The sequence below is a fragment of the Glycine max genome, chromosome 6 (genome assembly GCF_000004515.6).
Source record: "Glycine max cultivar Williams 82 chromosome 6, Glycine_max_v4.0, whole genome shotgun sequence".
Taxonomy (NCBI): domain Eukaryota; kingdom Viridiplantae; phylum Streptophyta; class Magnoliopsida; order Fabales; family Fabaceae; genus Glycine; species Glycine max.
Window position 1 is genome coordinate 382,939 of NC_038242.2, and position 24,725 is coordinate 407,663.

Consider the following 24,725-nt stretch of genomic DNA (forward strand, 5'->3'; position numbering starts at 1 on the left):
TATGATTCCTACATCGATTTATCAAAAGATCGACTTTCTTGCATTCCCCTGCTATCTTCCTTTGGAGGGCTATTTGCTGCCATCTCTGCTTGGAATTGAACGAGTCCCAGGAGACAAGAGCCAGTCAATGCCAATGATGATCAGGTTGACTGGACACTGGACTAACTCCATTGGGCACTCCATCATTCAGCATACCATCTACCAAAAATGGAGTTGAAGCAAAGGAAGGGTGAGATTACTCCTGGGGTTTTCTGGATATTCTGGGAATTTAAGATGAGATTTTTTTTCTACCTAGATAAATCAACAATGGCCATCAGCATCCCATGAGGGCCGTGACAAATCCATAATGCCTCAAAGCATTCAACGTCAATGATTCTAATCACAGTTGTAGTGGATTTACCAAGGCCATTATGTATCTTTTTTTATGACTGCTAAGTCTTTATTAATATAAATAGCCTTGAGAAACACTTTTTAACCTACCTTTTGTTTTATTTTATAATTTCCAAGAGTTTTGGAGAGAAAGAATTACACTAACAATAATTGAAGTTCTAATTTGTAATGATTCAATCTCTTTTACTTTTAATGTATTATTATATGTTATTTGATTTTTCTATAATCATGATTGATTAAATCCCTTAGGCTTTAGATTGTAACTGTGAACACTCATTCCTTATTTCAATAAAAAAAAATTAATATTATTCATATAATTGTGTTTTTCTATTATATATTAGTGACTATCTACTTATAATTAATTAAATTATAGAATGATAGAGTTCATAAAATTTGTATGCATCAACTTTCTTTATACAGACTTGATATTGCTCGTTGAATTCTTACACCACTCAAAATTTGTCTTTATTGAACCTGTCGACAGATATATCAAAATTTATATATATATATATATATATATATATATATATATATATATATATAAAGGCTCCAATTCGTCACATGAGGCATGCACGTAGTTTAGTCTTCTTTTTATTGGCTCTGTCGCAAATATGATGTAGATCTATTCTTAGTAATCAACTGGGAAAGACCCATAATTGAATCACGACATGGAATTTACATTAACCATCATTTTGCTTCGAAATTGCTTCAGAACGTGCAGAACAGACTGAATACACTAATTATGCAGACACCCACGTTAACCACCACTTCGCCCGACAATGAACTACGGTAAAAATTTAATTGATCCATAACAAAGATAATTCTATATATCGGAACACTAATAATACCATTAAGAGCTGACAATAATCAATGAGAGGCAAGGTGCTTATTATGCTAGGAATTTTTTTTAACTAAGTAGTATAAGGTTTGTAACAAACTGGAGGTGATCAAGGAGACACAAGTCACAGAGAATATTTCTAGTCCCAGAGCCTGCAAAGCATGACTAAAAATGCACTGGGATATATATGGCCATTTTAACAGACTTCCCGAGTATGCTTTTAGGACCTTCAAAGTCATAATTAGCGGATTTTCTCAACAACCTTGCCTGCAAAGAAAGTCATGAAATAATAGTGATGAATTACTGACTACATATATAATTGTAGGAATTGCTACTGCAAAGTGCAAACTGTATTTCTAGTAATTAAGTTTTTAAGTCATGCATGCATCCCTCTCTAGTTTATTTCCCTGTGATGGCAGGATCGGTACCATTGGTAAATCATTATGGTCAGTTTATCATCATATATATGAGAGGAAGCACAATAATCAATGACTTCTTTAACCTGCTTATTCGAATATAAACAAAAAAATCCGAAGGTTTGGTAACTTTTCCTGCTGTTTATAGGCCAATGTCATAAAATTTCAGCATAATGAAAGAAAAAGCAAGGGAAGAAAAGAAAATTATTATTTTTACCCAATAATGAGAAATAATGTTTTTATGAAGCTTTTTGATCGCTTTAATTAAAGGTTTGAAAATGCTGAATAAATATATGACAAAACTGAAGTAAAGTTTGGCTTTTTGCCTTTATCTATTTATTTTGTCTGACTGTATTTGATATATTAGCTACAAGCAGAAAAAGAAATAAGAAATTGTGGGACGCTGTGTTCTTTCGGTAACAAAATAAGAGAATCTTTTCGAAAGAAGTTTTCTTTTAGAAACGGGGTAAAGTAAAGAAAAGAGAGACTCCAAATGATTATAAGACAAAACAAATATATTTTTTTATCCTACCAGCTGAAATCACATCAATTGTAAAGATTTAAACTCAGCGATTTTTTTCTGTTTTCTTTTTCTCTCATTTTTTCTAAATTACTTTCTCTTTTTTCATTTTTTCTGGATCGATTTTATATCTATAAAATATGTTATGTAATAATTAATTTCACCATGGTCTTACAATATTATTCATGTATATGTCCTACTTCATCCGCCATATGATCATAAGAGTATAATATATATTATTAGGTTTAAATATATTTTTTATCTTAATATTTTTTTTTCTCTATAAATTTATTTTTTTCATTTTAATTTTTATAAAATATGTTTATTTTATTTTCATCCTTAAAATACTTTAAATAACACTTTAAATAATAAAAAAAATATTTTAAACAGTAAAAAACATTATTTAAAACACTTTAAGAATAAAAAATCAAAATAAATATATTTTGTAAGGATTAAAATAAAAAATAAATTTATAAGAATAAAAATATAAAAAATACTAAATTACAAACATAAAAAAAATTATTTTAACTTATTATTTATCTATGCAAGTAAGAAAAAAATAACATGTGGAAGAGAGAATCGTAATAAAAAAAGTTGTGTACATTTTAGGATCCAAATGCAAGATATATATGGGATTTCTGCGCGTGGTTTATAAGACCCTTGGACTCTATATATAATTTATTAAGTTAGCAGTATTTAACTTTCATGATGACATATATAAAAATATATAAATCCAATACATGGGTAGACTTTCAACCTCTTAATGGTCGAATTCGATCTGTTTTATGCGTATATATATCGATCCAATATTCTCTTATGAAAAATGTTTGCTGGATATCCAATGTGTTATCGACATCATATATTTAGAGAGAGAAAAAAGAGATAAAAAAATATAAATGTAATAAAATTTATGATATAATTGAAAGAAAGATAAAAAAAAAATTAAAGGTGTTGATACATAAAGTGTTTAAAATAAACAGTCATTTATGTATTTTTCTTTTAATGTTTGTCTCAGTTTGCATGTTAAAAATTGACGTTAACTCCTCTTAATTCAATTCAAACCGTATATTGAAATGTTTCATCAATCATATATCTAACCCGAAACCATTTTCAGCATTTATGCTTCTATGGTTCTTCAATCTTGAATTTCTTGAAGGACGACTCAAGTATAACCACTGTTGAAGGAAAGTAATCTCATGTTGATTAAATGAGAAAAGGAACAAAATAATTTTTTAAAATAAAAAAATTAATTTTATCTAAAACTATGGTGAAATAATTTTCTGACTTGGTCAAACTAATTAATTTGTGGGGCATTTTGAATTGGTCCACCAATTTACTTGAACAAGTATTTGCCTTACAAAACAACTATTCCCCATCATCTCATGTACTTTTGTTTCAGAGGAGTGTGTTATAACATTGTGAGATAAATAAAAATCTTTTAGAGGCAGGATCATCACACGCCTCATATTACCAATCAATATTTGACAAATGCAAAAATGTTCAAATTAGTGGTGAAATAATCTATTATGAGTTTTGAACATTGAAGGAAAGGCAGCTTCTAGCTGAATATGCTTGGACTAAAGGAAGTAGTGTTATTGATAATATATTGGCACCAATCAAGCATACGTGGTGCAGGGATGCTAAAACCTGTTCTGGTCATGTAAAAGGACATTTTTGACAAAGGAAATTACTCTAATAGCTAATTAAACTACAATTTCAAAATGTCAGAATAGAGCAATCAACTAGTGAAGCGGGAAGAGAAGGATGCAACTTATACTATATATTTTATTTAATGTCTCACTTAAATTATATCTAATAGTAACGAATATATTAAAAAGAAATGGTTACAAAATTCATCTTAACCTTTTCAGACTTGCAATACAAAAAGGTTCTCGACAGCCACAGAGAACCTTTTGTGTCATGCATATCAGTATATATATACCACCACCACTCCTAAAGTCCTCTCCGATCCAATCCTTGCAAATCTCAACCCAGGCCACAGTACTGCAACTCATCTAGAGAAATAGAACAAGTCACCATTCATCACCAACCTTAAGTGTGATAGAAAAGTGATCTAGATATTGATCAGGAAGAAAAAAATGGCATCGGAGAAAGAGGTTGAAACTGTAATAGTTGGGAACTACGAGGAAATGGAAAGCGAAGGGAAGCCTAGGGATGCAAAATCCAGGTTATTAAGTTTGTTGTGGCATGGTGGTTCTGTTTATGATGCTTGGTTTAACTGTGCTTCCAACCAGGTTGGTTTCTGAAGTGATTAGAATATCTTATGCTCCATTTCATGTAGCTAGTGTCCTCCAATTAATACATTGATTAGATCTTTACATGCTTTTCTAGTTGATGTTTAATTATTTTCATATATATACATGTCAGGTGGCTCAAGTTCTGCTAACGTTGCCATACTCATTTTCCCAGCTGGGAATGCTTTCTGGCACTCTTTTTCAACTCTTCTACGGCTTGCTGGGTGGCTGGACTGCTTACCTTATTAGCGCACTCTACGTTGAATACAGAACCAGAAAAGAGAGAGAGAAATTTAATTTCAGGAACCACGTCATCCAGGTTCCACTCTCCCATTCTCAAATTCTAAATATTATATTGTCTCTCTGCAACTTTTTATATATACTTCGATCTCAATGTATGTATCTATCTGTTTTTAACACTTACAACTTAACTATTGCAGTGGTTTGAGGTTCTTGATGGGCTCCTCGGGAAGCACTGGAGAAACGTGGGCTTGGCCTTCAACTGCACATTTCTTCTATTTGGATCTGTTATCCAACTCATAGCTTGTGCAAGGTATCATCTAACATTATCAATTCAATTCTAACTCCAATGCAGTGTGAGTATGAGTCTACATCGATCCTTGCTCTAACTCTTTCTTCAGTACTGTTTATCAATTTACGTTTAATTTTTATTGCACTATTTTTTTCTAAATATTTTGCTGTTTTTTTTTTGTTTTTTTTTTAAATAGAACTCTGTGTGCTCTAACTTAGCTAGGAATTACATGGTTATTAACTTTTGTGCAGCAACATATATTACATAAATGATAATTTGGATAAGAGGAGTTGGACTTACATCTTTGGAGCATGCTGTGCCACCACTGTATTTATCCCTTCCTTCCACAACTACAGAATCTGGTCCTTTCTTGGCCTCCTCATGACCACTTACACTGCTTGGTACCTCACTGTTGCCTCTCTCCTTCACGGCCAGGTAATAACAATTTAGATTTGCAAATAAATAAATGCATATATATACATATATATATATATATATATATGAATTATTATATTTATTAGTGGCTACTATAATAATATGCGATCTTGATGTTACTATGATTGTGTAGGTGGAGGGGGTTAAGCATTCGGGTCCGACCAAATTGGTTCTATATTTTACGGGGGCCACAAACATTCTCTACACATTTGGGGGACATGCCGTTACTGTGTAAGGCTGATATCTCATCTCATATATGATATGATACGTATCTATTACGTTTTGACAAAAGTGCCTTGTTTCTTTCCCACTTCGTTAGGACGCATGCATCTATGCTAATAAATGTTGCCAATGGGATAATTCTTGCATAACTTTGTTCCACTCAAATTGATTATATTATGCCAACATCTTTTCTAATTATTAACGATGCATTATGCAAGTATTTCTTACTTATGAATGCCAAACTGGAAAGCGAAATAACCTATTGCAATTGGGGCTAAATATCATTTCGTTTATATTCAATTTTGACTTTTTAAACACGAGATGTACAATGTAGCTAGCCTATTACCATCTTAAGTCCTTTTCCCATTGATTTTGCTTTTTTTTTTCTTTCTTTTTACTTTATAAGACGAGAATCGTAACTTTTTCATGTTTGGTTAGAATATTAAAATTCTGATGCGGACGTTTTTTTCAACTTTTCTATTATTTATTTTTCCAAAAAGAAAAACCCCTGTTACGCATGCATGCAAATTAAAGAAGTGCCCTTTTTCTGGGGAATCCTTGAGTTCCTTTTTTGGTTGTAGAAAGCCAAGGTTCTTTCTCTAAATAGATCAGCTTTAATGCCTTTTTATCATGAGGACAGGAGAATTCCAGCTTTCGTTGCTGAAACTTTCTGATCTTTTGGAATTGGATCCCCTACAGTGATAATTAAACTGTATTAGGTGCAGTTCTAAATCTAACGGTGATGACTTCTCAAAAAGATTTCCATGCTTTAAATTTGATATAAAACCAATCCTTCTGAAAGGTTAGGATTTGTGTAGTTAAAAATATAACTCCATACATATGTAAGACTAGGGGTGTTCATACCAATCCAAATAATCAAAAAACAAATAAATTGAATATTAAATGGATAAAAAATTTGGAAAATCAAATTTTTTTTATTGGATTGGATTGGATTTCGAATTTGATTTTAGAAACTAATTCTAACCGAATTTTATTTTTATATTTTCAAATTATATTTTTTAATTGAACGCTAAGAAAAACTACAGTATGTTTAGTTGATTTATTTTTTTATTTGCTAACACAGATTGTTGTCATGCACTTTCTTGCAACACTATGTTTAAAAATACTTGAATAATTCTAATTTTTTTCTACAAAATTTTCTTATTAATTCTCTTGTTAGATAAAAAAAACATTGAATTAATGTTTTTAAATTTTCAACACGTTAAATATAATTGTTTTTTATTTAATATTTTCTTTACAAAAAGAAGGAAAATTAGGAGAACATAAAAATATTCCTTAAACTTTGCTGGTTTTTTTGTTGTTAAAAAAATAATGATATTCTTCCAAGTTAATTGCTGGAGTGAATAAGACGTGTGTTGGTGGCACAGGGAGATAATGCACGCGATGTGGAAACCTCAAAAATTCAAGGCCATATACTTACTTGCTACCCTGTATGTGATGACATTGACTCTTCCATCGGCAGCTGCAGTATACTGGGCATTTGGAGACATGCTTCTAAATCACTCCAATGCTTTTTCTCTCCTTCCAAGGTCACCCTTCCGTGACATGGCTGTCATTTTAATGCTCATCCACCAGGTACGTACTTAATACTATAAGTTACTAGTAATAACTGTTTCATTATCCATATTTATCATTTTTCATGTATAGTAATTGAAATTAATTTGGATATTGCTTGCATGCAGTTTATAACATTTGGGTTTGCATGCACGCCACTATATTTGGTGTGGGAGAAAGCAATAGGGATACACGAGTGTAGGAGCCTGTGCAAGCGTGCTTTGGCGAGATTGCCGGTGGTGATCCCGATATGGTTTTTGGCCATAGTTTTCCCCTTCTTTGGTCCCATCAACTCCACCGTTGGATCTCTACTTGTCAGCTTCACCGTTTACATCATCCCCGCCCTCGCCCACATGTTCACCTTCAAATCACCCTCTGCCCGACAGGTACTATATTCCTATATATTAATTCAACCCAAGTGCATGCTACAAAGTAATTAATTAATTGCGTACAAAAAAAATGCTAACTCGGACTACTCGCAATTCAATTGAACAGTTCGAGAAAAATAAAGTATGCATGTGGGCCATCTCATTACAGATCGATCACTGAAATTAGTCAGAATCCAAGTCTGATTGAGTAGCAGTCTTACAATTTACTATTCCATTTATTATTCTGAGCAAACTGTAACACTTACTATTATGCATGCATTGTTGCTTTTATCAAGAGAAACTTTATTTGTGCGTAAATTATGTATTAAACATATTAGTATTATATTGTATAAAAATTACCACAGTAATATAGTAGGAGTATAACAAAGCATGTAAATTCGAAATAATTAATTACAAAGATATGTAGCAGTACTATTTAATTTCCCATTGAAATACTCCACAAAGTATTCATATAATTTGATTGCTGATGAATTGCAATATATATAATACTAATGCAGAATGCGGTGGAGCAACCTCCGAGGTTGGTGGGAAGATGGGTGGGTGCGTACACGATCAACTTATTCGTGGTGGTGTGGGTTCTGGTGGTAGGCTTTGGATTCGGAGGATGGGCAAGTATGGTCAACTTCATTCACCAGATTGACACATTCGGTTTCTTCACAAAATGTTACCAGTGCCCCACACCCACTTCCGTGGAGCCACCACACCTGAACGCCACCGCGCTCTCCCCTCGTGCTCACTGACTACTGTCACTCTCTTCCATCAATTCTTGCTACCCATTCATGCCAAGACTTCACTGCCCGCCCATTCATCGCTAGCTAGCTCAAACTCAATCATCAATACATTTCATTTTATGGAGAAAGATAAATAATATTTTAGTCATATACTATTTGGCTTCTAATTAATTACATACCCTTTTCACGTTTGGCAGCATACAATGCATTCTTCCATTTCTTAATTTATCTTTTTTCTCTAAGGTAGTTTAATTGCTGATCACTTTTGTCGTTGGGACTTTCACCAAATTGGTGGAAAACAGTTGCACAAAGTTTATTTCTAGCAATTTCCTAGACCAATCGAGTGGGGGAGTTACTTTGAGTTGCGTTGCTAAAAAACTGCTAATATTGCCTAGAACAATAAGACTGCTGCTGCAGTACTGACATATATGGTGAAGAATCAATGAATCATTTAACAATATTCTATCGTCCAGGAAAGGGTTGCGCAATTAACAGAAATATTGAGATCTATTATCTGTGAGTTATTATTATTATAAGGTCTAAACAGATGTTTCATGAAAAGTCTGATCTCTTGTACGCATTTTTTTATAGCATGCATGCGAAAAATGAAAAAAAAAGCGAAAAACCGAATAGAACAAATTTAACCATAACACACATCAATGCGTTGACACTTTTTAGTTAAGAGTAATGTTATGATACATTCTATTTTCGAGTTGTAGGTTAGAAGGAAGAGAATGATAGACATGAATAAATAAATGTGATAAATAATGTAACGAAAATTTGGAAAAGAAATAATAAAGTAGAAAAGATAAACAAGAAAGTGAATATATATTTAATATTTTCCTTCTCTTAGTTACTTATCTAATCAAATAAGTCACATGTATGTTTCAAATTTATCTTTTCATTTTTTATGATCTAGAATAATTTTTGTATTTATTTATTTGTAAGTAAGGCTAATTAAGCTTGGTGGCCTGGTTGAAGATCGAGTTGGGCCTAAAATTAGTTCATTTTGGTTCCTCCGTCTAACAATGGATTGTCCGTTTTGGGTTAAATTAGTTCATTTTGATTCCTCCGTCTAACAATGGATTGTCCGTTTTGATAGCTTTAAATAAGTGCAAATTTTATTCCAATTTTACGAACTTAATGTGGAAAAAATGTCTAGCATCCCTTTGTTGCTTAAAAGGCCCAAATTTAGTCCATTTTTGAAAGAAAAAAAAAATAGATTGTTAGGGGATTCTTTTGACTCTGTAATGAATGAAAACAAATGGGACTCTTGAAAATTATTATTGGTTACTGAACATCGAAGGACATGGGAGAAATCCTTGAAGATTCTTGTTATATTTTCATCTCACACACATATATCTGCTTTCTTTCCCCTTTCTATGAGCTTTATTTTTTAAGGCTAGACCTTTTCCATCTATTTCATATAGGAGAAAGATTCAACCTTCAAATTAAGCCAAAAAAATCAAAGGATGGACTCTCCAATCTTGAAATTTGTAAAGATAGTAAAACAAATTACTAGAAGATCTGTTAGCAAGACAATCAAATCTAACGTTTAATATCTTATGGCTGCATCACACGAGGAAAGTGTTGTAGAAGATCATGGTTGAAGAGTAAAAGATGATGAAATGAGGAGAAGGTTAAGGAAATAATAATAAAAGAGTGAGACTTGTGCTTATAGTTACAAATTTAACAAGAAAGTATTCAATATCTCTCATCCTCAATTGACAAATAAAATGGGTGTGAAAATGAGTTAAAGATTCTGATCTTTAAATAAATGTTTATGCAGTAAAGATTTCTAAACTTTTTAAAAGTTTAATTTTTTAGTATATAAACAAAAGTTTAAAGTTCATTTTTTGATTTTTTATTTATTAGGATTTTAGGAACTTGACTGTCATTTGCAAGGTTGATTATGACCCAAGGTTCATTGGGCCAAAAAGATGTAACACCTAATTTGGGCTCAAATATTATAGGACGAGTCTTACGCTATATTGTATTGAGAGTTCAAAATAATCCTAATAAATTCAATCCATTTGGAGTGAAATTTATGTGTTATTTCTTATTTATCTCTATCATTTCATTAATATTTTGAGAAATATTAGTCACATTGTCTCTAATACTTTCTAAACAATTAAATAAAATTTATTAAAAAATATCAATTATGATTAGCATTCCTCATAGTATTTTTTTTTTGGACTGCCAACTTTCCTCTTAAAATCTGAATCTTTATAGAAAGAGATATTGAAGGGACATGGGTGGGGCCTTGCTTTTGTGTTTTGTGTTTCTTTTTTTTTTTTTGTTCTTTTTCTAAATCTGAAGAGTACCCTTTAGAAATAGGGTTAGCTAGGGACTGGCTTCTTTGCGGTTTTTTTTTTTTTTCATTTTTGGTTTTGCATTATAAGCAATTAGCTGATGGATTTATTATTGGTTTGCTTTTGGGGCTTAGGGAAAAGGAGAGTTTTGGTGAGGTTCTGGAATCATCATCGGCTAAATACTCTGTTTCCTAGGGTTAAATATCCATCGTGAACGTAATATGCTCTGCCTTACCTTATTGTTGAAATCTCAATTATCTGGTTTGCATATATCATTGTTCTGCTGTTCGAATGGCTGTGTATATTTTGAATATATTAGGGTGTGTTTGGTTTGCATTTTCATTTCCTGTTTTCATTTTCTGAAAACTGTTTTCATTTTCAAAAGATTAAAAGTCTGAAAATAAGTTTGGTTTGACTTCTTGTTTTCTGTTTTCATGAAATAAAAATATTGAAAATTTATGATATATTGACTTTTTGTCTTTTTGTATTTTTAGATTTGCTTAAAATTATATTCATTGTCACCACAATTTCATTTTATTCGAAATGAGATTTCTGTTCTCAACTGAAAACAAAACAAAACACTGAAAACGAAAATTTATTGTTTTCATTTTCTGGTTGTTTCATTTTCACTGAAAATGTTTTCAGAAATCCAACCAAACACATTTTCATCATCGTTTACTATTTTCAGTAAAAATGAAAACAGAAAACAACCAAACCAAATATCCCTTACTGTGCAGGAAATGCTGATTTGTTGTCGTATTTTGTTTGTGGGTATATTTGTCAATCCTGGCTGAGCCAAGAGAGAGGATACTCAACCAAATTTAATTTTGGTCATCCAATTCGTTATACATGTTTTCCAATGGAACAATAAAAGAAAATATGGGTGCTGTTTGTTCTCTATAATCCAACGGGTGCCGTGCCTATTTCATCTAACGGCCTGAATAGATTTTGTTTTCTTATTTTTTTATCATTATTATGGTATTAGTGTAAAATATTTATAAATTTTATTAATGATTAATTTTTATCGGAGAATCTGATTCATTATTTTTAGTAGAATCTTAATGATTTGTTGATAAATAGATTTTATTTTCAAAGAAATTGATACAGAAATTACGTTAAAATGTGTTTCTGAATTTGATTTACTTATTGCTTCTAGTATATCATTATTGTGCTTCTAGAAATTGATAAGAGAAATTACGGGAATTCTAGTATGAATTTGATTTGCATAAATATTTTTCCCAAACCATTAACTTATTCCTTTCGAATTATATAATAGTTGGAGATTTACTAACCAGTGAAATGGCTAAGCAACTCGAAACAGTATAGTATAACCGTTTGGTTAAGCTTCACTCGAATCCGTATTTTATAAATATCATGTCGACATACTGGGCTTCTTTGCAGTTTTGCCAATCAAATAAATGCTAAATAACGTTCAGTAATCCTTCAAATTAGAGATTAACTAACAAAATCACCTGATTTCTACATGTCTCCTCCCAGTCGGATGAAAATAAGGATGGTAAAAAGTCTGTATCGTACTCCCGTTATATGTACCAATTATGTTTAAGTGTGAAATTTTATCTGAAACCTTAGTTTTGAAAAAACAAGACTTGGAAATATTTTACAAACTCAACTTGTAAGCTATTTAGTGTCTGTGCTTGGAATTATTTTTTGTTTTAGATTCTATAAAAATTATTTATATTTTGGTCTTTACATATAAAATATTTTTTTTTAAAAATGGTTTTTTTTCGTTTTCAAAGTTGAATTTAATGCAAAAAAAAATTAAGACGTTGATGGGAAAGTTTTGAGCAGAGACAGACATTGATTTTTGTCAAAACTAGATTGGTAATTCAATTTGTTATATACATTCTTTCTCAATTTTCTTTTTCTAAGTTTTGAGCCACATCAAGTTGTATGTCAGATTCACATTAGGGTGTAGCTGCATTATCTTTGATCATTCTGTTTTGTTGATGAACATTCGTCTAAATGCTTCTAAATTATAGCATACGTAGATTATGATAATGGGTAATCGTTATTGCGTTGGATTGACCTTCATAGCTATACCTTCAAAAAATTGAGTTTGTGAAGTGTGTACCACGTAGTTGGAAAATGTGGAATGATGCCAATTTGCTTCAACTGTATTTAAGAAACTGATTGCGATTGCTTATGACTTTAAGCAAGTTACTTTTACTTTATAATTCGGGCTTTTTAAGTTTTATAAATATTATTTAAAATCTTTAACATTTACAAACTTCAGGTTATATTGGATATAAGCCTAATTTTTATAAATCCTGCGCTAAGAAATGTGTTTTGCAACTTATGTTAATGAAGGCCTTGATGTTGGAACTGCCAAGAGCGTATAATGATTTGATTTTCGTGTGATTGGAGTTGAAGAGGTTGTCATGAACACTATTGCTAGTCTCATCGCTAGAACTTCATGGATTCCTTTTGCGGAAATCACTTTCATTTCGAGCCTTAACTAAATGCAACAAAAGATGTTTCCATTCATGTACCCAAAAAAATGTAAAATTTGTCTCTGACAAAGTATTCGTTGCTATTTATTGTTACTGTATAGTTGAAAGTGAGTTTCCTGAATAAGATTGTGTGTCAATATTTGTTGTTTGTAATTAAGCCATGTAAGAAGGATTTCAAGCCAAGTAAGAACAATACCAAATTGATTCACATGTCACATCTGTACAAATGAATAATGTTCATGGTGGCATTCGCGTAACTCACAGAATCAACTCTTTTATTTAAAGTTTAACGTAGGAAAATAATACGTGTACATCCATTATCTGTAAGTGATATAATGTGATAAAGAAGAAATATAGAATGAAATTAATAATGAGTGTTGACTACGTGTTAAAATAATAAGTATATCTAAATATCAGGACTTTTTAACGTATCAGTTCTACGTTCTTGAATTTTGTGAGAATTTTTAATTAAGTCCCTAAAATTAAAAAAATGTAATTAGTTCCTTGAACTTCATTAAAAATTGTAATTGGATATTTGAGGGTAGTTTATGGCCCTTAAGAAGAAATGTTTATTTGTATTTTTTATCTTTTAAGTATCATAATATTATATAATTTTAGTCTTTTATGTTTCTAATTGCATCAGTTGGATGATCATGTATAAACAAAAAACTAAAGACTTTGACCTAACAGTTTGACTTTAGTCTCCTAAGTATACATCTTATTTCAATACCAACAGGGAAAGATAAACGGAGGCAATAAATTACATAGTTGTGATATATGAGAGATTTAATTTACACAATTAAAACCTAGAGAATTAAAATCATATCTATAATACATGAGAGACACAAATGGGACAACTAAAATCTAATGGAGTTAAATCACATAATCGTATGGGTAAGATGATTGATTCCAAGAGGCATCCAAAAACACCATAATAATTTAAGATTGTTCTTTAATCAAAATTAGTTTTTTATTTTGATATTTCTTGTAACAAAAAATTTTACATTAAAAGATTTACTTAGATTAGAGATTTGAATTCTGATTAAACAACAAACAATATTGAAAACATCTAAAAAAAAATTCAACCTAAATTGTGTATTAAAAACATCCACACAACACAATAAGAAGAAAGAAATCCAATGAAACAAACAAATTAAAGGATAAAAGATTTTCTTAAAAAAAAAATAATAGATAAGCATATATTTCTACTAGTAATTGATAGTGCAAAAGAAGACGAGCCTAAATTAATTTGACAAGGGCGACAACCCAAGATTGCTAATTTTGATGGTATATACAGTAGTGATGCAGGGCGAAAGAATAAAAGAAAGAAAAGGAAGTGGAAGGTTACGTTGTGGAGGTAGGTATGTAAGTATGTATGTATGTAAATAAATTCAGCGGAATCCTCTTCCTCTTGATTGATAGAGTTCGAGCCTGCTCTTGGCCTCTGGTAAGAGTGGTTGGATGGAGGGTTCCTCGATGAGATGTGCCTGCTTGGTGCACCATTCGAGAACAATGAGCACCTCTTCTTGCGCCAGAGTCTCGCTTTTGGGGACGTGCAGCGCTATGTAACAAAGCAGCGTGACGGAAGGAATCTGAACCATTTGCTCCCCAAAGTAAACGAGTTGAATCAAGTGCTTGGCGCCCCCTGCCTCTATGATGGCGTTGCAGTGATTCTCATGAAGGTAGTTGTCCGTACAAGCAAATTTATTGAGCGCAATGGCCGCTTCCATGCTAACCTGCGCCTCTCTTTCGTCCAGAAGCCTCACCAACGGCCCTATGAGTCTTGTTTCGGTTGCTCTGAATGTCCTCGCCAAATTTCCCACTGATCTCACGCAAGCTATGAGCAGGTCCGGTTGTTCTTTTTCGATTACTTTTAGGAGTTGATCCACCACTGCCTTGGCTGCCGGGGAAGTTGGCTTGAAAGCAGAGCGCCTCAGCTCCGAATGTTGCTCCGACACTGCAGTGATTTCCATCAACGCCATTGCCGAATACGATTGCACATCGTCTGGTCCTTTTTCCAACAGAACCGCGAAACACAAGAGAGCCCTTGACTCTGTTATGCTCCTACACACTGTCAAGTTTCCCCTCGAGAGTTGCCATAAGGCTCTGGCTGCCATGGCCTTCATCTGTGCCTTTGTCCCCGCGTCTTCATATTCCCTCCCCTTAATACTCGTCCCTGCAATTGACATTTGCGAATTATTCCCACTCTGCTGCTGCTGCTGCTGTTGTTGTTGTTGCTTCTTGTTGTTGGCTTTCTCCTCCTCCACCATGGCTCCCTTTATGGCCATTGTGTTGGAAACCACGTTGTGCATCAGATTGGCTGACTGATTCGCCCCCGGGTGAGCCACCATCTGCTTATCATCTTCCTCTTCCTGCGCGCTCGTTGTGTTACTCGCCATTAAAACCGAGTGAATGGATTTGTGTTTGTTCGCAATGGCGTACTTGCTATGCTCTTGAATTGTCTCAAACGCCAGATGGCTAACCAGCAAGCGTATGGCATTGTTCTGAGAAAAATGATCCTGGCATTTCGGGTGATTCGCGGCGAGTTCAGAAATAGCCCACGCAACAACCGTTTGAACCTTCATGTGGCCTTCTTTGAGGACCTTGGCAAACACGGAACAGACACCAGCATTGACAATGTGTTCCACGCTTTCAGGATCTTTCCCAAGCAACCCGATGGCTCTGGCAGCGTTTTCCTGACCGTCCATTCTTCCTTCCTTGAGAAGCTTCAACAGCGGTGGCACGCCTCCTTCTTCGATGATGAGTTTCCCGTAACGGTCGTTGTCGCGAGCGAGGGAGACGAGGGAAGCGGCAGCGTCGGAACGTTCGTCCAAGGAAGCGCCGGAGAGAAGAATGGCGACCTGTTCCCAGATGAGGCAGAGGATGGGCTCGTTGGCGGCGATGGGAGGGAGGCCGAGGTACTCGTCGTCGCGCTCGTCGGCGGAGGCAGAGACGCGGAGGAGCCATTGGACGTCACCGACGGAATTCTCGAGCTGCATGGAGGTCTTGCGGAAGGCTGTGGCGGGGATGATGGTGAAGAGCTTCTTGATGAGGCTGTTGGCGCGACATTTGGTGACGAGAACGAGGGCCTTGTCGAGGACTTGTTCGGTGTCGTCGATGATGCGGCGCGTGGGACGCTCGTAGAGGTCGTTGCTGTTCCTGGCGGCCTGGCGGAGGAGGCCCGCCAGCTTCTCAGTTTTGGATTTCAGTTCCAGACATTCCTGTCGGAAATTCTGGGCCTCTTCCGCAAGCTTCGAAACCTGGTCCGCCATTTGTATCGGGCTCGCCAGGATCTCCTTGACGATGCTCGACATGTTTGCAGCGGACCCTCACTACGCTGTTTCGGATTGATTGATGATGGGATTCTATTGTTCCTGTCTTAAATCAAAGGTGCTTGGGTTGATTGGTGGGACATGGAGGGGAGAGGCTGACGGAGAGGGTGACGGCGCCGGAGAGAAGTGAGAGAGAATTAATATGGGAATGGTTAAACGGTTTTTTCTCCCTAAGTTTTTGTGTTCAAAACTACCATAATAGGAAGCTCTTGGATGGATACATATAGTTGGTGCAAATGGTTGGTCCAAACCCAGCCATGACGACGATTCAAGTACTTGGGAGGACAACTTCTCCGCTTCCCACACCCATATATTAGCGATTGTACACCACGCTCTCTATCCTACCCCCCTTCTTGCTCTCCTAATCCTACCCAAAACAGTTACACGCGCCATGGAGGAAGTTCATATTATATTTAATTAATTACACGCCGTGCGAAACCGCGATTGCAATCAATTAAATTAATTACAAATACCTACACTAGTCATCGCTAGTAAAGGGAGATCAATTTTAATTTATCTATACTATATCATCATCTTTTCTAAATGTCACTTTCAACAACTTTAAGCATTATTTTTTACCGAGTATTATTTAAAATTATAAATCAAAACATTTCTCATAATATACATTCATATCAGTTTTTTTTTTAAAGAAGATCAATTTTTTTATAATTGTAATAATAGTAATAATAATAATGATTAATAATTATCATAATAATTATACTTATTATTATAATAATTGTCAGTGGTGAATATGATAATTGTTATTGAATAATTAAATAAATTCTTTTAAGATATGTTAGACTAAATGTATAATTAAGCATTTTTTATATTCAGAATAAAAATATTTTATAAACAATTATAAATAAATATTTTTGACAATTCTGAATTAGAACCTTCCCTGGTGTTCTCCACCGTACGTTCAAAAAGTTTCGCACCATTTTCGCAATTCTGAATAAATAACAATGAAATCCTTTTCTTCTAAAAAAAACAATGAAATCTATACTATATATATCTATACTTTATACGTATAAAAATGTTTTATAAAAGAAATTTATACACATGGCATTCTCAAGAACTCTAAGCATTAATTTTTTTTGATCGAGTATTAATTAAATTTATTTGAAATTAAACATCAAAACATTATATTACATATATATAATATACATTCATATCAGTTTGTTTTCAAAAAGAAGATCAATTTTTTTATAATTGTAATAATAATGTTTAATAATTATACTTATTATTATAATAATTCTCAGTAATGAATATGATAATTGCTATTAAATAATTAAATAATTTGTTAGGATATGTTAGACTAAACTTATAACTAAGCATTTTTTATATTCAAAATAAAAATATTTTATAAACAATTCTAAACAAATATTTTTGACGATTATGAATAAGAACCTTTCTTGCCTTCTTGGTGTTCTCCACCGTACGTTCAAAAAGTTTCGCCATTTTCGCAATTCTGAATAAATAACAATGAAATCCTTTTCTTCTAACATAACAATGAAATTTATTACTTTCTTTTAATAAAAAAAATCAAATGATTACTACAAATAACTGTGAAATCCTTATTATCATAATTATACAGAGTATAAATTAATTTGCTCTAAGAATTGTAAATAAATATTTTACATTTTTTTACTGAATTTTTTTTTACATATAACGTTCATAAGATAAAAAAAGAAATAGGATTACCATACTAATAATAATAGTAATTTATTTTTTACTTTATAATATTTGAAATTATTATGAATATTAAGATTGATTAGCATAATTTGAACATATTATTCATCCCAATATTTAAGAAGCATATACGGTGTATCAGATTTATGTACTCTCTCGCTTCATCGTTCTTTGTTTTTTTTTTTTTTTTTGCTGTTGCGAATTCACATGTTTTGATATAAGTCATGCCGTTGTTGTGTTGATTCCTTGGGTTGTCTTTATTTTCTCCATGTCTCTTTGTTAAGGTAAGAAAATACATTCTCAAATTGATGTGCATACATATCAAAAAATTGATATAATATAATATCCATACATTTCACTGATTATATTATATTATATTCATAATTTTGGAAATTTGATCACGTAAATATTATATCATACAATTATATTATATTATGATTATAATTATAATAAATTCCAATAATATTCATATCCATACAATTAATTAATCATTATTTATGTTGGAAACTAACCAAAATAATTTTGGTAATTACTGACAAGTAAATGAATAGTAACGTCCATACATTATGGAATAGAATAAAATTTTAAAAAGGAAACTGTGCAGGCAAATTAGTAGTTAGTAGTACTGAACAAATGACATATACCCTATATATATGGGGTATTTTTTAGTATCCATTACCCTTTTCACTTCCATATTCTTCTGCAATGTCTTGATCGTCTCAACAATGATTGAATTTTAGGTATTGATTTTTTGTGTTTGGTTATTCTTCCACTTCCATACTCTTTCTGTAGTCTGTTAATCGTCACAACATTCATAGAGTTTTAGGTATTTACTTTCTTTTTGGTTATGCTTACTTTTTTTTCTTATTTGTTCATATGTAATTATTTAGGATATGTATTTTGAGTTTTCACATCATTCTTCCGTGTTTATGAAATTTATACCTTTTATGTCTTTTAGTAAGATACTGTTAAGATAGAATATTTATGTTATTGGTCGTTAAAGTAGACAAAACAGCATGTATCTGGGAACATTTTTTTCACTGATAATTGGAAAGAATTTGTGACACAAATAGAATTGCAAGAGGGTCAGTTGTTGAAGTTGTGTAATTTGAATCTTTTTTCTCTACAATCATCCTTTTTATTCTAGGCTAATATATAAATTATGATGTTTTTACTAATCAATAGTTTCTATTGATTATTAATTTTAAAAGAATGATAAGAATAATATTAATTTTATGCATTATTATCATTTTAATATTGTTTACAGAAAAAAAGAATAATAATATAGAATTTAATGTTTATGTACTCATAACGTAAAATAATTTTATATTATTTTTAAAATAATTATTTTAAAAGTCAACAAATTTATCATACATAATAAATTATAATTAAATAATTAAATGATTATTCAAAACTTTTTACAATGTGGGTACATAATTTTTTTCTCAATAATATATCCTTATGCCTGCATATTTGCAACAAAAAAAAAAGTCTAATCGATCAGGTATTAAAAAAAATCAAATCAAATTGCCTTAACAATTTTGATCCGATGTTAATATTTAATGCAAAATTATAAATTAAAATGTAAACCTAGATTAATTGATTGTAATTAATTTCTTGTATAATTCAAATTATATTTAAAATAATTCAAATTTAAAAATACTAAATTTAAAATATTTTATAATTAATGACTATAAATTCGAATAACTAAAATGAAATCAATCACTTATTTTTTTCAAAAAAAAAAATCAAACCAATAAGATATTAACAAAATTAAATCAAATTTCTCTAAGAAAAGGAACTACGATATTTCATTTTAATTAAAAAAATGAAATCAATCAGATATTAAAAAATAAAAACAAAGTGCTCTAACAATTTTATTCCGATATTAATATTTAATTCAAAATTGTAATAATTGAATGTAACCTAGGATTGATTGATTGTAATTAAGAGTGCAAATATGCAATGGAACTACAGTATTGGTTAAGGAGCTAAAAAAAATTATATCTACAACTGTTTTGATGGACATTAATAAAAAGAAACAAAATATTGATCCCTAAAATGAATTAGGTGCCTACGGACCCCTGCTTACCCTTTAAATGTTAGAGAAAACAATATTTATTGGTTTTATGTTTTGTAACAACGATTAATAAAAGTCAAGGATCATCTTTATCTCATTTGGGTATCTATCTTCCAAGACTTATGTTCACTCACGGATAATTATATGTTGCAGTTTCTAGAGTAAGGTCAAGACATAATCATAAGATTTTGATATTAGATGATCATCATAAAGTATACATATTAACAAAAAATTGTTATTTACAGATAAGTATTTGACAATATATAAATAATAAATAGTATATATATTATTCTTATTTGTATTGGTATATGTTCATCAATCATACTATTTATAAGTTCGTAAAATATACATTTTAAACTATAAAAAGTCATAGATATGTTAAATTTATAATGGTATGATAGACATCAATTTTAGTTTATTATTAGATGTATATTAAAATTTCATTTAGGATATAATATAGCATATTCAACAATAATGATTTGATATATTAAATAAAATTTTAATAATAAAATTTTTAAAACTTTAGATAATTTCTAATACAAAGTTTGATAAAAATAAAGTTATATGTATAAAATACTTTATAAAAAAAATTCAAAAACAATGTTAACCCATGCTTGGCATGAGTCATCCACTCTAATTGTTAATATAAAAAATAATACATTACTTTAAGGGGGTGTTTCACAGGAAATAAGTTTTTTATAGCCCAAATCATGATTTATGAGAAATTCAATTTTTGGGAATCAATTTTTAAAAATATGTAAAATACATTTGATTAGTCTTAATATGTTTTCTAAGAATTAAATATTCATGTAATATACATAAAAAAAATAATACTAGAGTCAACCTAATATTAGAGATTTGAAGTAACATGCATGAAATTCTAAATTTAAATCTGAGTGTGACAACCATTGCAAAAAAAATATATATAAAATACATAAAAATAATAAAAGTTTTATTATTAATACACAGATATTAAAAAAAAAACAAAATATTAGATACTAAATTAGAACTCAGAGATTATTAATCCATTCTAAAAATACAGAGTTATTTTTAAAATTTAAGCTCATCCAAATTAACCTTAGGCTAGACGAACTTAGAAGGTCAGGTAGGACTAGTCTCACCCTTACCATGTTTATAAAATAAAATACACTGATATTTCCAACTCTTTAACCACCCTCATGTTGTCTTTATTTGTGTACTTGATGTTCTTAATTATCTATTTCTTTTAATCTATACTATCATTTTTTTCTATCTTTAAATTGAATTTTAATAGTTTTTTAAATCTAAAAATTAAAAATAATTTTATATCATAATTTAATTATTTTTTTATAAATCTAAAATATAATGTATATATTAAAATATTTATTTATTGTATATTTCAATTTGATAAAATAAGCATTATCCTGTAAAATACTATTTAATCAGCATTTACTATTTAGGTTCTCGGAATCATAATTGCGTATGCATAATATTACCTTTATTTTATAAAGCATAATACAACTTTTTAACTTGCATGATTGTGTAATGCGAAATAGACAAAACATTAATGACTTTAAATAAATTGCATTAGTCCATTTCAATCAATTCACCTTCTCTTGACCCATTTTCCTCTTTTTATATGAGATTCAGAGATTTTGTTGTTCTTGTTTCTTGTTTGGTTCCGGTGGTCGTAATCAAATAATGTATAACTTAAGGATGAATCAACTAGCTAGGATTGCTATCTGGTTTGAGCACGTGTTGGATCAGTGACATCAAATTACATCATATTTAGGTGGACGTTGCATCACCCAAATGAGGGCACTTGAAAAAGAAAAAGCATAACATTTCTTGTAGCACATCAATTGAGCCTGTTTTCAAATGTTAAGCCCAGGCCTCAGTCAGTTATTTTTGTTTTGAGTTATTTAAAAAGGCTTATTTTAGGTCCAAATTTAGTTTAATATTTTGTCCAAGTCCAAAATTAATATTTCAAGTCCATTCCTTAATATATTCAAGGCATTTGCTATATCCACCCCTTCTCTTTGTTTATCCATTCCCCTTTTTATTTTGTTTTTCAAAAATGTTCTTTTTAAAAAATACACTCCCCTTGTCGAATTCTTTTTTTTTTTTTATAGAAAAAGGGAAATATTATTAAGAAAACCTACAGACCAGGTGCAGGATGGGATAAAACCATAGAAAAACAAATTAATTGTAAATACACTGCATCAATCATATTTGTGGGGAACTGTTTCAGAGGCTCCAACTCGCCCAACTGCCCCCTTCATGGAACGAAAAAGAGAGAAGGGGGTGGTTGAGATGAAATACAGAGGGGTACACCAATTTCAGAAAATGACCAAGAGTATATTTGGAAAAATAGTTACAAAATAAGCAAAAGAGAGGTGTATTATTAAAAGTGGGAGGTATATTTAACAATAAAAAAATCCCCTCTAGAACTCGCTTGAAACATAGACTACTTACGTTTGAAGTGAAATATTTTCGGAAACATTTTTTTAAATAATCATCTTTACACATGCTACTAGTCTATTGTTAAGCGATATATGTGTGCCACTAAAACCACTATTAAAAATTATTTATGCCACTAAAACCATACTTTAATTATAAGGACTAATATCAAATATTCAGCATAAAAGGCACTAAGTCAAATTTTAAAATTTATTCAGGGACAATAAAAAGTCACTTTTCACGTGAGTATAACAGTTATATGAATGTTCCGTCATTAAAATTTGTCACATGTACAGTACTAACGTGGAATTTTTTTAGTGATATTAGCACTAAATTGGTTAGAGATGTTGATGGCTATGGGTTAAAGGAACAAAAATAACTTAAATAATTTAGATGGAATAATTTTTGTATCTAGATCAAACTCAAATCGAATAAATCAGATCTATTAAGTTTTGTATTGGATAACAAATTTTACCCGTTGATTTATTGACTTGGCTGTTATTTTTTATTAAATTATTATTATATATAATATGTATTTTTAAATTAAAAAATAATTAATAATTTAATTAAGAGTGAGTGAAACCTTGTCCACTCACCTCTTGTCTTTTCTGACTCATTTTTCATATATCATAGCTTCACTCACAAAACTTAGGGTTTGAAATATTTTAGATTTATTTAAGATTTCATCTGCACTTGATTATTTGAGAACATTGGAATTTTTAAATTATGATTTAATAGTTTTAGTTTTAGTTTTTTATTTTTATTTTTAGATTTCATGGATGCGGTCTTTATTTATTATATTTCAATTTTTAAATCATACTTAATATAGTATGTTAGCTAATGTGATGATGATGAAAATAATTCGATTCTTCTTTGTCTTTTCTTCCACTATTTTACCACACCTAACAATTAAAATAATATATTTGGTATTTCATCTAATAAAATTTTTAACTTATAAAAAATATTAAGTTTTAAAAAATACCAAACAAATTTAAATACTTTGATCCAATCCAATCCAAAATATTTACAAATAGATTGATTTAAGTTGAGTTTTATTTTATCATTTTCTTAAAAAATCGACTCAAATTAACTTATTTAAATTTGATTAAGTTAGATCAAAGTTTTGACCAAAGCTCAACTCAAATTAATCCACATACACCTCTAAAATTGATAGAATTAAATGCATGAACAAAAACAAATTCTGTATTTAGAAATACAAAAATAGGAGGATTTTTTTTTAAAAAAAAGATTAAAATCAAAATTAGAAGGACGAGAAACATGCTTAATATTAAGAATACATGCGCATCTATAAGTTTTGTTTGTGTTATAATAGATGAATTTTCAAAATCAAAATTAAAATTAAAATTTATATTTTATTTAAATCAATTCGATTTTTAAATTCATTTATCAAATTTTCAGTTTTTATTATTTAAATTAAATAAAAACCTCAATCTCTGTATGCCAATCAAAATCTGACATTATCTCTAGCGTGAGACGTTTATTATTTATTTGTGTAACATCAAGTCTGATAACAGCTAAGCACAAGTTATAAAGACGTTTTGTATTTGGATTGGGCTTTGTGGTGTTTGGTTGTTTGGTGCTGATAGGAGTGTGTATGGTTTAACACGTGTAAAACTAAATTAAATCCAATTTTGAATCAATTATACGGATTTGATTTAAAATCTAAATTATATTACTTTATATTTTAAATTAAGCTAAATCTCTTCAAATCTAATTTCAAAATTATAAATAAAAAATCAAAATCGAGTTTAATTAAAAAAAATGTTTTAAATTTTAATCATAACCGTTTTTAGCCAAAAATAGTTATTAAAAGTTTAAACAAATTAAAGCATCCATTTACTAGAAAGAAAAACAATTACTAGCAGTGCAACTTAAATAGTTAAATGTCGATTTATTTGCATTGAAGTAAGTGTTTTTGTTGATATAATTTGTCTTTTTGCACATGCTAGCTGTCGGCAAAGCAGCCTGTAGTGCTAGTGGTAGATGATGTTAAAAGAGCAATTAACACAGATGATGTCGATTTATTTCATTTTTTTGTTATGAAGGTGAAATCAAATTTTGATGTAATTATTGTTGAC

The 24,725-nt window shown here is 30.7% G+C and overlaps 2 protein-coding genes and 1 long non-coding RNA gene across 3 annotated transcripts; 1 reads left to right on the forward strand and 2 right to left on the reverse strand.

Moving 5' to 3' along the window:
• Nucleotides 1-965: 965 nt before the first annotated feature.
• LOC102667561 (uncharacterized) lies at nt 966-5,386 on the reverse strand. Its single transcript, XR_005891920.1, has 2 exons — nt 5,252-5,386; nt 966-1,495 (listed from the first exon to the last, which is right to left on the reverse strand). It is a non-coding gene; the product is annotated as an uncharacterized lncRNA (long non-coding RNA).
• On the forward strand, nt 3,889-8,620 carry LAX7 (auxin transporter-like protein 7). The gene is made up of 8 exons (XM_003527554.5): nt 3,889-4,419; nt 4,553-4,738; nt 4,860-4,972; nt 5,203-5,386; nt 5,520-5,617; nt 6,997-7,204; nt 7,312-7,569; nt 8,070-8,620. Exons 1-8 carry the CDS (start codon nt 4,264-4,266, stop codon nt 8,310-8,312), a joined length of 1,446 nt encoding a protein of 481 aa, XP_003527602.1. The 5' UTR covers nt 3,889-4,263; the 3' UTR covers nt 8,313-8,620.
• A 5,857-nt stretch (nt 8,621-14,477) lies between these two features.
• LOC100807066 (uncharacterized) lies at nt 14,478-16,400 on the reverse strand. Its single transcript, XM_003527555.5, has one exon. It carries the CDS (start codon nt 16,398-16,400, stop codon nt 14,478-14,480), a length of 1,923 nt encoding a protein of 640 aa, XP_003527603.1.
• Nucleotides 16,401-24,725: the final 8,325 nt, after the last annotated feature.

Excerpts from the sequence above, each read along its gene's own strand:
- LAX7 (XM_003527554.5), top strand. The coding sequence starts at position 4,264 with ATGGCATCGGAGAAAGAGGTTGAAACTGTAATAGTTGGGAACTACGAG. Across the intron at positions 5,387-5,519 it reads CCTCTCTCCTTCACGGCCAG|GTGGAGGGGGTTAAGCATTC; the intron begins GTAATAACAATT and ends ATGATTGTGTAG. Across the intron at positions 5,618-6,996 it reads GGGGGACATGCCGTTACTGT|GGAGATAATGCACGCGATGT; the intron begins GTAAGGCTGATA and ends TTGGTGGCACAG.
- LOC100807066 (XM_003527555.5), bottom strand. The coding sequence starts at position 16,400 with ATGTCGAGCATCGTCAAGGAGATCCTGGCGAGCCCGATACAAATGGCG.